The 14,233-nt window shown below is 45.5% G+C and overlaps 1 protein-coding gene across 2 annotated transcripts in view; it reads right to left on the bottom strand.

Moving 5' to 3' along the window:
• Positions 1-14,233, bottom strand: part of PRR14L (proline rich 14 like) — a 64,665-nt gene that overhangs the window by 35,011 nt on the left and 15,421 nt on the right. The window contains exon 2 of one of the 2 annotated variants that reach the window (XM_043980522.1): positions 12,867-13,355. In XM_043980522.1, coding sequence (XP_043836457.1) covers positions 12,867-13,304 — 438 coding nt within the window. In that variant the 5' untranslated portion in view covers positions 13,305-13,355. Of the gene's footprint in view, positions 1-12,866; positions 13,356-14,233 lie in introns of those variants that run through there. The other variant, XM_043980535.1, reaches the window with a different exon arrangement.

The following is a 14,233-nucleotide window of genomic DNA, read 5'->3' as shown; positions in this document are numbered from 1 at the left end:
AGGGGACATGAATAGTGATATTCCCGCAATCACCCCAACTCCTCATTTCTCTAGAGACCTCAAGGCAACAGGTCCTGGTGAATCAGGGCCGGCCCGGCACACACTGGGAGATGGGGGTACTGGACATACGGCTTACCTAGATTTGCCTATTCCTGCGGCAAACAGGGAGAGGCGTGGCCTAGATGATGACAGAATCTAGACCTGGTTTGTGGCCGGATTCGGGAGCTGAGGTAAATTGCTTCGTGGGCCTGGTCCCTAGGGAGCTGTACTGGGCAGCACAGCAGTGACCAGGATGAAGGTCTGGGTGGAACGTTCACCCAATGTGCAGATAACAAGAAGCAGAGCCTCAAGGGCTAAAGCACTGAACTGAATGTCCTAAGATGAAATGTAACAGAGGTAAAAAGGGTTCCCAATCGATCCCAAAACTCAACGTCACAAGTCAAGGTGAGGCTGGTGTCTGAAAACGATCTGGGGATTCTAGTGGGCTGCTGGCTTGATGTGTCAGTGAGTGCTATGGGGCAGGCAAAAGCTAATGCAGTAGAGGTGGATGGGGCCACTGGCCCTTGCCCTCAGCAGAGCAGGCCCCAAGACAGGGGGGGGGGGGGGGGGCGCCTCACCAGAGTCATAGGCTGGAAAGAGACCAAAGCAAGGCCACTGGGATGGAGGACAGCCTTGGGATGCTGGGCCTGGAGAAAGCCCTGGGGGCAAACGGACAGAGAGCTGAATGTTCTAGGAGGGCTATCGTGGAAAAGGGATTACACTTGGGGTGTTTGGCCCCACAACGAGCAAGGGTTGGACAGAGCCAGGATAAATTCCCTAAAAATTCAAGCAGCACCAAAGCAGAAGCAAGCTGAGGGTTCCCCTCAGTCATACGGCCAACTGGGGGGGTGTGGGGGGGATGAGGCCAGATGGGCCTGAGGCCCAGCCCTGCGCTCTGCCCACTGACTTAGGATGTGACTGAGGAGGAAGAGACCAGAGCAGGGATGAGGGGTTAAGAGGGGCTCTCCTCCCTCAGTACAAGTCCCCCCAGGCCTCAAGGCTGAAGCCTGCCCATGGCAGCAGAGGGGTTCCCCCTTCCCTGCCACCTTCATAGCTCCCCGGTACTTGAATGAATTCTCTGGATGAACTTTCAGGTACCTGAACCCATCTAGCTAAAAAAATAGAGGAGAATGAAGTTTCTCACTTGGCCAGACTGAAAAAGGATTCTCCTTTGACCTTGCCCGCCGCCCCCAACATTCCAACTGTCCAGAGATGTGACCCTCTTCCTAAGATATAGGCCAGGTGAACTAGAAACTTGTCTGAAGAGCCCCGCCACACACCGGAAGACCCAAGTCCAAAGCTGATTAGTGTGCTCTCACATATGTGGGGCTGGGCAGTCCAAACCTCAACCGGGGGACGAGGAAGACCTCCTTCAAGTCAATCCTATAAGCACTTGTCCCCAGACACCCACAGACAAGTGGCAGTCCCAGCTATGCTGGTGGGTTATTTGGGGTATGGGGAAGGGTTATTTGGGGTATGGGGAAGCCCGCCCAGGGCAGCTTGCTAGGCTACTCTTAGAGCTCCAAGTTTCCCATGTCTCTCTGGAACTTGGCCCCTTTTCTCCTCGCTCTATCCTTTCAGACCAGCGACGATGGGTCTCATCCTAGAGTCATCCCAATACCTAAGAGAGCCCTCAGAAGCTCTTCTAGGCTCTTCTCCAAGCTAAATGGACTTCGGAAGGGATGGGAGAGAGCGCCCCAAGGAATGTTCCTGTTCCACTCCTTCCTTCACCCCCCCCCATCCCCATCTCTCTTTGGTTAGTCCGTCCTTTCAGGGATTTATTTATTCACTCTTTCTCTTTGGTGGAGTCTGAAGAGGTTACAAAGGTCATGGGGGATCAGCTGTCTTGTTGCTCACGTAAGCCAAGTCCACCCAGATATTTTCAAGGCTCGTCCCCTGTGCCTGCAAAGTTCTTCATCTCTGGCACATGGCTTCTATCAAGTCCCAACTAAAACCCTACCCTCTACAAGAAGCCTTTCCCAACTTCCCCTTCTCTCTGCTGACTATCTCCCACTTATCCTGTCTGTATCTTGTTCATACATGGCTTATGCCATGCTGTCTCCCCAAGCTCTGTGAGAGCACAAGCCATGCTTGGCCTTTCTCCATGTTCCTGGCACTTAGCACAGAGCCTGGTATACAACATGTGCTTAATCTTAATGATGGTTACTGACCGACCTCCCCCAACGTGAAGCACCTGTGAAGTCTAAGGCCCTAAATCACAGGAGGCTGTGTGATCACTTGAAGGATGTGGAAGAGAATCCTATGGAACATAGAAGGTTAGACCAGGGAACGCCTGGTTCTTAGCCAGCTCTGAGGTTCTAATTTACATGCCCCTAGGCCAAGGCCAAGGACTCCACAAAGGACAAAGTGAAGGGGCACAGGTAAAGCCCTACTGAGATCTGGGTCATCAGGAATGTAAATGGCTGAGAAAGGATGATGATCTGGGAGCAAAATGAACAGACACCCAGAAAAATCAAAAGATGCAGGAGTAACTTACTTTTATTCGTAGTACATTAAAATAGATCTGGAAGGCCCTGATTTCTTAATAACCAACCTGAGCAAGGGATCATCATCGACCACCTTCCATCCAAGGGAGAGCGAGGGACACTGTCCAATGAAGTTTGTTCAAGGACAATCTTTAATCACCCACAGGACAGAAAGAGGCTGCAGAGGAAACCAGGAACTGGGGAAAGTGTGCATGAAATTGGATAAGGTAGCAACAACACTGCCAAGTTTGCCCCAGTACTGGGTGAACGTTTCTTTTGGTCTCTTTTTTGGCACATCCCTATCACTCCTCAACTCCTCAGTACCTGCCTTTGCCTAGGTAGGGGAGGGAGCCCCCACTCGAGGAGAGCACCCCAGGCAGTCACATCACCATTTCCCACCAAGCTGATCTGAAACATCCTGCTGCACAATGATAACCCCAGTTAGAGACAGTGGAGATTGGGGAGTAGCTTCTAGATCCTCCACCACTTGAGGGCATCCCAGGTGTCTACCTCATCACTTCCCAACCCAGCCACTTAATCATGTCCCCGGCACAGGGTCCACCTGTGCCTTTGCCCCCGCCCTCAGGTTCAGCTTCTTTTTATGTCTGAAGGCCTGAGAGCAGGACCTGATTCAGGCTGTCCTTTGTGGCCCCGATCCTCAGCATGATGCCTGTAACAAAGTAGGATATTGGTCTATGCCTAGTTTCTGCCATGTTATGTTCCAGTTTTCCCAGCAGCTTTTGCAAACAGTAAGCTGGAGTCTTTGGGTTTATCAAACAGGAGATTCCTACAGTCATTCACTACTGTGTATTGTGTGCCTATTCCACTGATCTGTCGCTCTAATTCTTAGCCAGTACCAGATAGTTTTGATGGTTCCCATATTATAATATAATTTTAAATCTGGGATGGCTAGGCCATCTTCCTTTGCATTTTTTTCATCCATTCCCTTGATATTTGTTACCTTTTGTTCTTCCAGCTGAATTTTTTTTTCTAGCTCTATAAAATAAGTTTTTGGTAGTTTGATTGTTATGGCACTGGATAAGTAAATTAATTTAGGTAGAACTGTCATTTTTATTATATTAGCTCGGCATAACCATAAGCAATTGATATGTTTCCAATTATTTAAATCTGACTTAGGGAGGGCAAGAGAGAAGGGAGAAAAATTTGGAACTAAAAATCTTATGAAAACAAATGTTGAAAACTATCTTTACAAGTAACTGGAAAAAATAAAAATACTATTAAGATGAGGGAAAAAAATTAAAGAAAATGGATTTGGATTGGGGGGAGAGCCAGAGCCAAGACAGTAGAGTACAGTGAGCATTTTTGCCAAGCTTTCCCAATATTCCTCTCTAAAGAACTTTAAAAAGCATGTCAAATTGAATTCAGTGGAATAACCAAGAAAAGTCACAGCGAGTTATTTTCCCAGCCCAGAACAGTTTAGAAGAGCAGAAAGAGGGGTCTTTGGACACTGTGGTTGGAGTTAGCCAGGAGCACAATGGCAGAAGTGACACCTGCTGTAAGGACTTGAAGGTGGCAGGGGCGGGAATAGCAGTAGTGGTACATATAGGGAGAGCTCACTGCCCAGAGACAGTAAAGGGACTGAACACTGAGCTAGAAAGAGATTATAGGGGACCCCTTTGGTAACACTGGGTACAGGACTGGCTGCCATTTGGCAACTCCACTGCTCATTACTCAGTTCCAGGTTGCACTTCCAGGATGTCGAGGAGTTGAGGCTTCAAGGGAGCAACCTACCAGGGCAAAGACCAGAGTGCAGACTAGAAGGACAGGGACCATACCTCTCCCCAGATCACAACACCCAAGGAAGCACCAAAAACTCCAAACCTAGCTATGAAAACAACAGAACATAGCCTGAAGCTTAGGACAGCCCCTCCACCGCCCCCCCCAACCCACTGAGTTTAAAGTCAAGAAATAGTCTAGAAAATGAGCAAACAAAAAAAGAACCTGACCATAAAAAACTACTATGGTGACAAACTCAGAAGACAATGACTTGAAAACATCTACAAGCAAAGCTTCGAAGGAAAAATGCAGATCGGACACAAGCCCAACAAGAATTCCTAAAAGAGCTTTAATAAAGAAGCAAAAAAAAAAAAGAGAGGTAAAAGAAAAATTAGGAAGAGAATTAAGAGTAATGCAAGAAAATCATGAAAAGAGAATTAAGTTTGGTAAAAGAGGCACAAAAAAATGGAAGAAAATTACTTTAGGACTGGGCAAGAGGAAGCTAATGACTCCATGAGGCATCAAAAAACAAAAGCTCACAGAAATTTTAACATTTAAACAAAGAGAAAAAGAAAAAACATAAACATGAATGAGAAATCAAAAACTTGATAAGGTTAAAATATTAACATACCTAAGTGGGAAGGACACATTATCCCCTAATAACTTTATCATCATTAAAGCAGTTAGAGCTATTGAAACAAGAGTACATGGATATAAGTTTATGATGTTGGGATGATCACAAGAGAAAAGTGGAAGATGTACTGAGAGGAAGAGGAAGATGGGGAAAATAATTTCCTATAAAAGAGGAGCACAAGGAAGTTTTCACAATGGAAACAAAAATGGTGGGGAGCAGGCAATCGTTGAACCTCACACTCAACTGAACTGGTTCAAAGAAGGAAGATATATATAGATATATCTATATCTATATATATGTGCGCAGAGAGACTCATTTTATCCAACAGGGAAGTAAGAAGAGAAAGAACTAAGAAAAAGTTGGGGAGGAAGTGAGAAGACGGAGGGTTTCTTAAGGGAGGTAGTAGTCAGAATAGAGGACAAGGGAGCAGAGCTAGGTGGCACAGTGGATAAAGCACTGGTCCTGGATTCAGGAGGACCTGAGTTCAAATCTGGCCTCAGAAACTTTACACTTATTAGCTGTCACTTAACCTTCACTGGCCCACCCAAAATAAATAAATAAAAAGAAACAGGGCAGCTACGTGGCGCAGTGGAAAGAGCACTGGCCCTGGATTCAGGAGGACCTGAGTTCAAACCCGACCTCAGACACTTAACACTTACTAGCTGTGTGACCCTGGGCAAGTCACTTAACCCCATCTGCCTCACCAAAAAAAGAAAAGAAAAGAAAAGAAACAGAATAGAGGACAGGGTTAAAAAAAAAAGGATAGACAGAAGAGAATAGGATGCAGGGGAAAGACAGTTAGCAATCGTAACTATGAATAGGATGAACTCACCAATAAAAACAAAAGAATAACAGAAGGGATTAGAAACCAGAATCAAACAATACGTTATTTACAAGAGACACACTAGAAACAGAAATTTAACAGAGTTAAAATATTAATTGCTCATGGGTAGGCTGAACCAATATAACCAAAATGACAATATTACCTGAAATAATTTACTTATTCAGTGCCATGTCAATCAAACTACCAAAAAATAATTTTTAAAAGCTAGAGAAAGGGGGCAGCTAGGTGGCGCAGTGGATAAAGCACCAGCCCTAGATTCAGGAGTTCCTGAGTTCAAATCTGGCCTCAGATACATACTGGCTGTGTGACCCTGGGCAAGTCACTTAACCCCCATTGCCCCTCAAAAAAAAAGAAAGAAAAGAAAAGAAAAAGCTAGAGAAAAAAAATAACAAAATTCATCTAGAGGGAAAAAAAGTCAAGAATACAAAGAAAAACAATAGGGGAAAAAAGTGATGGAAGGAGACCTAGTAATAAGATTTCTAACTAATATATAAAGCAGTAATTATCAAAACAATCTAGTACTGGATAAGAAATAAGAGTGGTGGATCAATGGAACAGATTAGGTACACAATACACAGAAGTGAATGACTACAGTAACCTACTGTTTGGTAAACCCAAATATTCAAGTAGTAACTTGAATAAAAAATAACTCACTCTAACAAAAACTGCTGGGAAAACTGGAAGGCAGACAGAACCAGGAGTAGACCAACATCTCACATGATATAACAAGAAAAATTCAAAATGGGTTCATGATTTAGACATAAAGTGTAATATAAGCAAATTGGGAAGCATGGAAAAACTACCTATCAGATCTAAGGAAAAGGGAAGAGTTATGACCAAACATGAGAGAATACTGTTGTAAGTAAAATAGAGAATTTTGCACAAACAAAACCAATGCAGCTAAATTAGAAGAAAAGCAGAAAATGAAGAAAAATATTTACAACAAACTGAGCCAAATTAATTGGGGGGGGGGAAGAGAACCATCCCCCAATTGATAAATGGTGAAAGGATACAGACAGTTTTCAGAAGAAACCAAAGCTATCAATAATCATGTAAAAATACAAATTAAGACTACGTCATACCACCTCAGACCTATCAGACTACTTAACATGACAAAAGGAAAATGACAAAATGGAGGGGATGTGGAAAAACAGTGGCCCCAATGCCCCGTTGATGGAGCCATAAAATGATCCAATGATTCTGGAATACAATTTGGAACTATAGTCACAGGACTAAAAAACTGAATCTCCACTGATGTGTCAATATCACAAGGTGTATACCTCAAAGAGATCAAAGAGCAAGGAAAGGAACCAATATGTACATGAACATATATAGTAGCTCGTTTTTGTGGTGGTAAAGAACTGGAAACCAAGGAGATGTCTATCCTTTGGGGAATGGCTGAACAAACTTTGGTCCGTGAATATGATGAAATACTATTGTGCTAAAAGAAATGATGGATTGGACGGCTTCAGAAAAGCCCGGGAAGGTTTGTATGAACCAACAGAGGGGGAAGTGAGCAGATCTAGGAAAGACAGCTGTAACGATTGGAATAACGCCACCTGCTGGATACTTACTGTAGAAGAGTTCTGCCCATGAAGGGAAGGTCTTTGAGGGCAAGACCAGGAGTCAGGAAGTGACGCGGGCTAGTGGGAGGAGGAAGGAAGAGACTGGCGCGGACTCTGGGGCTCTTTCCTTTGGACTCTGGTGGAGAGCGGAGCTAGAAATGTGCTCTCCCTTTAATAGATAGGAATCTAGGCCTTTCTCTCTCTCTTTACCAAATTCTTGTTTTCCTTAATAAACGCTTAAAGGTCTAACTCTTGCTAAAGCTTATAATTTATTGGCGACCACTCATTAGATATTTTAGACAGACTAGCTAGAATTTTAGCCCTTAACACAGCGTACACAGTAACGGCAGCGCCATAACAGTCACCTCTGAAAGAGCTGGCTATTCTGACCAATACAACAACCCAAGACAATCTCTAAGGACTCGTGATATAAAATGCCCCCCCCCCCCAGGGAGACCTGATGAGCTCTAAGTACAGACTGGAGCATATTTTTCCCACTTTTTCTTTTTTTATTCACACTTGGGCTAATGAGGAAATGTCTTGCAGAACTTCATGTTTTAAAAAACTACATACGAACCTTTATCAGTACAATGACCATTCATGATCCTAGGGGAGCAGTGATAATAAATGAGACGGGCCTCCAGAAAGAGGCAACAGGCTAAATATGCAGAATAAGAGATCCATTTTTAAACTTTGTCAATATGAGAAGTTGTTTAGCTTGACTATGCATATTTATTAAAAAGTTTTGGTTTTGGGGGGGGAGGGAGTGGTCAGAGAATAAACATGGAAATTAAAATTCAATAAAGAAAAAGAAAAGAAATTCCTTATAAATGGTGAGGTCTTTCAGATATGTTGAAGGCACAAGACTGCAAAACACTGAAGAGCCTCCTGAACAAAGTCCAGTGCCACTTAAAAACATATGGGCTGGGGCAGCTAGGTGGTGCAGTGGATAGAGTACCAGCCCTGGAATCAGGAGTATGTGAGTTCAAATCCAGCCTCAGACACTTAATACTTACTAGCTGTGTGACCCTGGGCAAGTCACTTAACCCCAATTGCCTCACCAAAAAAACCCACAAAAAAAACAAAAAACATATGGGCTGATCATTCACAAAGGGAAAATCCAATGTATAAAAAAAAATTTCCACTGCCTCTATTTTGACTTCAAATTAGATGGACCACTTACAGAAGTCACCCATCTCTCGAGATCAAATAAGCAAGGCAACTGGACTATGAGTTGGGTTTAGAATTAAACAGGAGAAGCCAGTGAGCAGGGTGGCGTTTAGGAAATTAGGAGGCGTGTTGTGTAATCTCCATTCACAGAGTAATATCATAAGCTACACTGTTCTGGTTCTACTTTCTTTGCTCTGCATTCATTCATGTTAACCTCAAATTTCTTTGATGTTTTCTATGTTCTATCATCTTTGCCAACTTGATAGGTGTGAGGTGAAAAAATCCTCAGCGGTTTTATTCATAGTTTTAAAATTTGCATCTTTCTCATTTTGAGTGATACAGAGCACCTGTTTCAAGGGGCTGTTGGCCCTTTGCATTTCTTCTGAAAACCATTTGTTCTTTGACTAGGTCATGTCTCTGTGGCACCATAATTCATCTTTGCATGTCTCAAGCCAATGGGATCTAAAGCAAGCCATAAGCCCTCCTCACAGCATCTTGTTTCTCCTGTCCAGGCACTAGACTGTGTGTGTATTATCCCATGTATTCTTCTATTCTATACTATACTATACTATACCATACTATTATACAAGATATTATCATTGCAGGAATGAATACATAGAGCAAAAGGCAATGAAACTCAACAAATGATCTATTTAGTATCTAACAACCACAAACTGTGGTGAGGGCACAAAGACAAAAACCAAACAGTTCCTTCCTTCCAGGGAGTGCTGGGCTGCAAAGTGGGGGCAGAAAATACAGCTGTCAGTCAATCAGCATTTATTAAGCACCTACTACAGCAGGCACTACCTAAAGCACTTTCACTAGATGCTCATCAACAGACAGCCCAGGGAGGGAAGCACTGTTACTGTCCCCAATTTACATTTGAAGAAAGGGAGGCTGGAGGCAGTAAAGAGACAGACACACAGAAAAGTCAGGATGAAGGTGGTGCAAAGGAAACATAGAGGGGCAGAGAGAGCCCTGATGGCTTAGAAGAGGAGCTTGGAAGGAGAGCTTCAGCAAAGACCTCCCTCCTAGAGGAAGGCATGTGTGTCATTGGCTTCCTTCCCACCAACATCAGCAACTTCACCAGCTTGTAGGAGAGGAAAGTCTAGTAGTCACACACACTTTAACCTCCACCCCACCCCCCAATTAAGCTCTGAAGTTTTACTAGTTATAAAAGGTCATTTTTTTTTCTTTAAAGGCAGTGAATGCAAAATGTAGGAAAAGGAAAGGTCTGTGTAGCCTTGGGAAAATTCTTTCACTATTGTGGCCCTCAGTTTCCCCATCTGTCAAAGGAAGAGTTTAGACATGGTGTCTATGGCTCCTTTTCCAGTTTCTAGAATTCTAGGATTTCTGTCCTTCCCTGCATCATGCCTGAGGCATATGATCATCTGATGAGGAAAATAAGGAGTGATGAGAGGCCCTAGCCTCCAGTAGACTGAGCAAGACCTTTCTACAAACAAACCCCTCTCTAGCAACAGGGAAATTAATCAGAAAGAGAACCAGAGAACGGGGAGCAGCCGCCTACCCTTCGTCATCCAGGAGGGACCAGAGCTGGCCCGGGGCTTTCCGGGGGCCCCTCCAGCATCCCTGGATCCAGAGTGCTCTAAGATGCTCCTCCAATCCATCCGCCCAGACCACTGGATCAGTGACCACAAGTCAAGTCAGAAGCCACACAGGAAACCAGCCCAGGAAGGACAAGAGTGTGACTCACTTTGGAGCAGAATGGGCTTGGCGGTGCGGACCACATCAGTGGCTGGGACCAAGTCTGGTGGAGCTCTCCGGTGTGGGCGTCTTATCTCCAAACAGACAGTCCACAGACTTACAAATAGCCTCTTCCCGGCCCCATCTCACCCTTGTGTCTTCCCCATCTTAAAGACCGTAGGATTGCAACAAGTACCTGGAGGGAAGAGGAAGCCGTCCCTAAGGGTTCTGCTCCCATTCTAGCCCAGAAGGCACTAGGTAGTGTAACGATTGGAACGACGCCACCTGCTGGAGACTTACTGTAGGAAAGCCCCACCGTGAGAAGGCCTCTGAGGGCAAGGCCATGCAGCTTTTCTTTGGCATCACTGTGACATTTGCTTGTGGGAGGGAGAGGGGGCGAGGCTGGCTCTCTTTCCTCAGGAGAAGGGAGCTAGCAATGCGCTCTCCCTTTAATAGATAGATGAATCTAGGCCTTTCTCTTTCTTTTCACCAAATTCTTATTCCCTTAATAAATGCTTAAAAGTCTTAACTCTTGCTAAAGCTTCTAATTTATTGGCGACCACTCGTTAGATATTTTAGACAGTCTAGCTAGAATTTTAGCCCCTTACAGTAGCCCCGACTGGACACAGCAAAGATGCTGAATGCCAGTCAAGGGAACAGGGCAGAAAAAGGAGACTGAAAAATCAGGGAAGGCAACAGTCATGACCTGCGATGGTTCTTCCGACTCACCCTCGACCAGCTGACCCCCAGGAAGGGCCAGACCTTCCCTGATTCCTCCCTACAACATCATCTTCCATTTACTGTGTGCATGCCCATGCATGTGGGTGTGTCTAAAATATTAAATCAGTATGAGAAGAGCCTCTCAAACCACCCCTTGACAGACATGAGAGACAAATACTGAATGGTGTACACGTTTGCAGACTTTTTCAAGGTATCAATTGATTGTGCTGATTTTCCTTTTCTGTGGTGTTAAAAAAATAACTTTTTGGGGCAACTAAATGGCGCAGTGGTTAAAGCACTGGCCCTGGATTCAAGAGGACCCTGAGTTCAAATCCGGCCTCAGACACTTGAAACTTACTAGCTATGTGACCCATGGCAAGTCACTTAACCCCCATTGCCCCTCCCAAAACAAAACAAAACAAAATAATAACTTTTTGTAGTATGGGATGGCTCTCTGGGATTGGGACAGATGGGAGGGGAACAAAAAAGATCCCAATAAACCTGATTTTAAAAACTGGGTCCATGTTTATGCTTTCCCACTCCCTGCCCCCTGAAAATCCCTCAGCACCTGGCTATTCCTGGTGTGTGAGCAGGCCCTTAGGACATGCCTGCTACACTGAATGGGGGGCAGAGCCAAGTGCTAGCAGGAAAGTACAGGAGTGTGGAGAGTCCCTTAAAAGTCTGAGGAGTGGAGCAGGCCCTGAAGCCAAGGCCAATCAGTGACAAGGAGCAAATGCAGCCTGAGGATGGGAATGTAGGACCTTGAATCTGAAGATCCCATTTCTGTAGCCCTGGGGCCATGACACAACAGCCCTGAGAAGGAGGGAGAACATACAAGTATTAGCACCAGTCCCACTTCATAGGTGGGGGAATTGAAGCTCGGAGAGTTGGAAGGTTCTCCTACACTTACTACAACACCTCACACCCCCAGAACTGTTGTGAGAAAGGTGTTTTTTGGAAAAATACATTTTTATCAACAGCATTTGTTTTTGTATCATCTACAACATTTTTGGGCAGTTAGGTGGCACAGTAGAAAGAATGCCAGGGGGGGCAGCTAGGTGGCGCAGTGGATAGAGCACCGGCCCTGGAGTCAGGAGTACCTGAGTTCAAATCCGGCCTCAGGCACTTAACACGTAATAGCTGTGTGACCCTGGGCAAGTCACTTAACCCCAATTGCCTCACTAAAAAAAAAAAAAAAAAAAAAAAAAAAGAATGCCAGGCCTGGAGTCAGGAAGACTCATCTTCCTGAGTTCAAATCTGGCCTCAGACACACCCTTGCTGTGTGACCCTGGACAAGTCACATCACCCTGTTTGCCTCAGTTTCCTCATCTGTAAATGAGCTGGAGAAGGAAATGGCAAACACTCCAGTATCCCTGCCAAGAAAACCTCAAATGGGGTCAGGAAGAGTCGGACACCCCTGAAAAATGACAGAACATTTCCTCTCCCTTCCAGAGAACCACCCTTTATAACCAAGAACTTTTTTAAAAAGAGAGTTCAAAAGCAGTTATGGGAAACCACCCTGACACCCCCGAGTCTGGCATTTCTGAGGCGTCCCAACCCCAAACTGAGAAAAGCACTTCACTTCTCTAACCTGAAAAGTGCTTGAGCCCCAGACTGAAGGACCCAGGAAGTGCCCATTGCATGCGAGAACATTTCCAAAAATAAAGCTACTCTCTGAGAAGCAGGTGCCATTTACAATATGACTGTGATTCTGCGGACCATCTGCTGCCAGTGCGGCCCCAAGGAGCCCCCAAACCCTGCCACCGGCCCTACAGCTGAGCCCTCCTCCGCCACGTGTCTGCCCCATTAGGATGGCTGGGCCTAGTTGGCCTCTGTCTCCTTACTCTCCAGTGCTGAGCACATGGAAGAGAGCCTCCTAACTGCTTTCCATTCGTTCATTCATTCATTCCTTCGTATTTTTCACACTCCCTGGAGTTCAGACTTCAGAAATCCCGCCTGTCTCTTACCTGGCTTGAGCCCTGAGTTCCTTCAGCAGCAGTTGGGGAAGGCTGCGCCTGGTCTTGCGCCAATCCCTCCTGGGGGGTGCTCTCGGCTCCCACCTCCCCTCTCTCTGCAGCACCTTCTTTCTCAAGGCCTCCTGAAGCCACTGGGTCTCTGGCTGCACAGTCTGCAGCCAGGCCACCACACCCCAGCTCTTCCCCATCATCCACGGGCTCAGCGTCGTGAGTGAGATCTCGCCCATGAGTTCGCCGTGGCTCTAAAGGCAAAGTCGGTACCAAGGAGCTTGAGGCTTCGGGTTTTGCATCTGGAACGACGCCTGGCTCAAACTCCAGAGAAGGCTCCGGGGAGACACTTACTGGAAGTTCTGTGTACAAGTCCTGGGTCCCTGCAGACATGGGGGAATCAAGAGGGACTGGTGGCGTCTCTATGCCTGATGACAGCATGAGGGCTGCTGAGGACGCTGGATTCCTGTTTATGTGTCCAGATGCTTCACCCTGGTCCAGACCAAAAAAGGGGAAAACACAGTTTAGAGAAGACCCAAATGGCTGAATGATGGAGACAATCAACTGCCACCTTATCATCCCTGCTGCCCACTTTGGACAGCACCCTTAGAACCCACTGAGAGCTGAAGTTAACACCGGGCAAGTTACGGGGTGAAGGAAGGAAGTCGTCTGACCTCGATCCAAAATACCTTTTCCCCTCAACTTAAAGATGAAGGGAACAAACACAGAGAAGAGGGTTATAGTCACAGAATTTAGAACCGAGAGCAGCCCCTGCCATCATCTTGTCCAAAGATGTTGTCATGGAGATGAAGAGACTGCGATCCAGGGAGATGAAGGCCCCTGACCAAGGCTCCACAGACACTAGGGACTGGCACCAGAATCTGAACTCAGTACGGCTCACTCCAAATCCAGCCCCTAACACAGTAGCTGGCACATAACAAAGCCTTCTTTAAGTGAGTCCCAAACCTGAGGCATCAGGACTTAAAGCACAGCCTAGTGACCAGCCCCTCCTCTTTTTTTTTCATCTAGCCTATGGTGCTTCATGTATAACCTACATCAGATTGCTTGCTGTCTTGGGGAGGGGGAGAAACATTTAGAACTCAAAATCTTATAAAAAATTAATGTTGAAAACTATCTTTACATGTAATTGGAAAAAATAAAATACTATTTATAAAAAAAAATTAGGTGCTTTATAAACTGCTAGATTGTACCTGAAGATTCTGATAAACTCCCAAATTCCCAAATTTCAAAGCCATCAAGGCACTGGCCCTCTTGGTATAGAGAAAACTTGGGTATAAAAAGGAAAAGTGACTCAGCCAAGGTCTGAGCTGGACTGGAATCCCCCTGGCCCCCACGGCCCACTGGCCAGT

This window comes from Dromiciops gliroides, chromosome 1 (assembly GCF_019393635.1).
Source record: "Dromiciops gliroides isolate mDroGli1 chromosome 1, mDroGli1.pri, whole genome shotgun sequence".
Lineage (NCBI taxonomy): Eukaryota > Metazoa > Chordata > Mammalia > Microbiotheria > Microbiotheriidae > Dromiciops > Dromiciops gliroides.
Note: the sequence above shows the minus strand (reverse complement) of the source record. Positions and strands in the feature narration are given on the sequence as shown.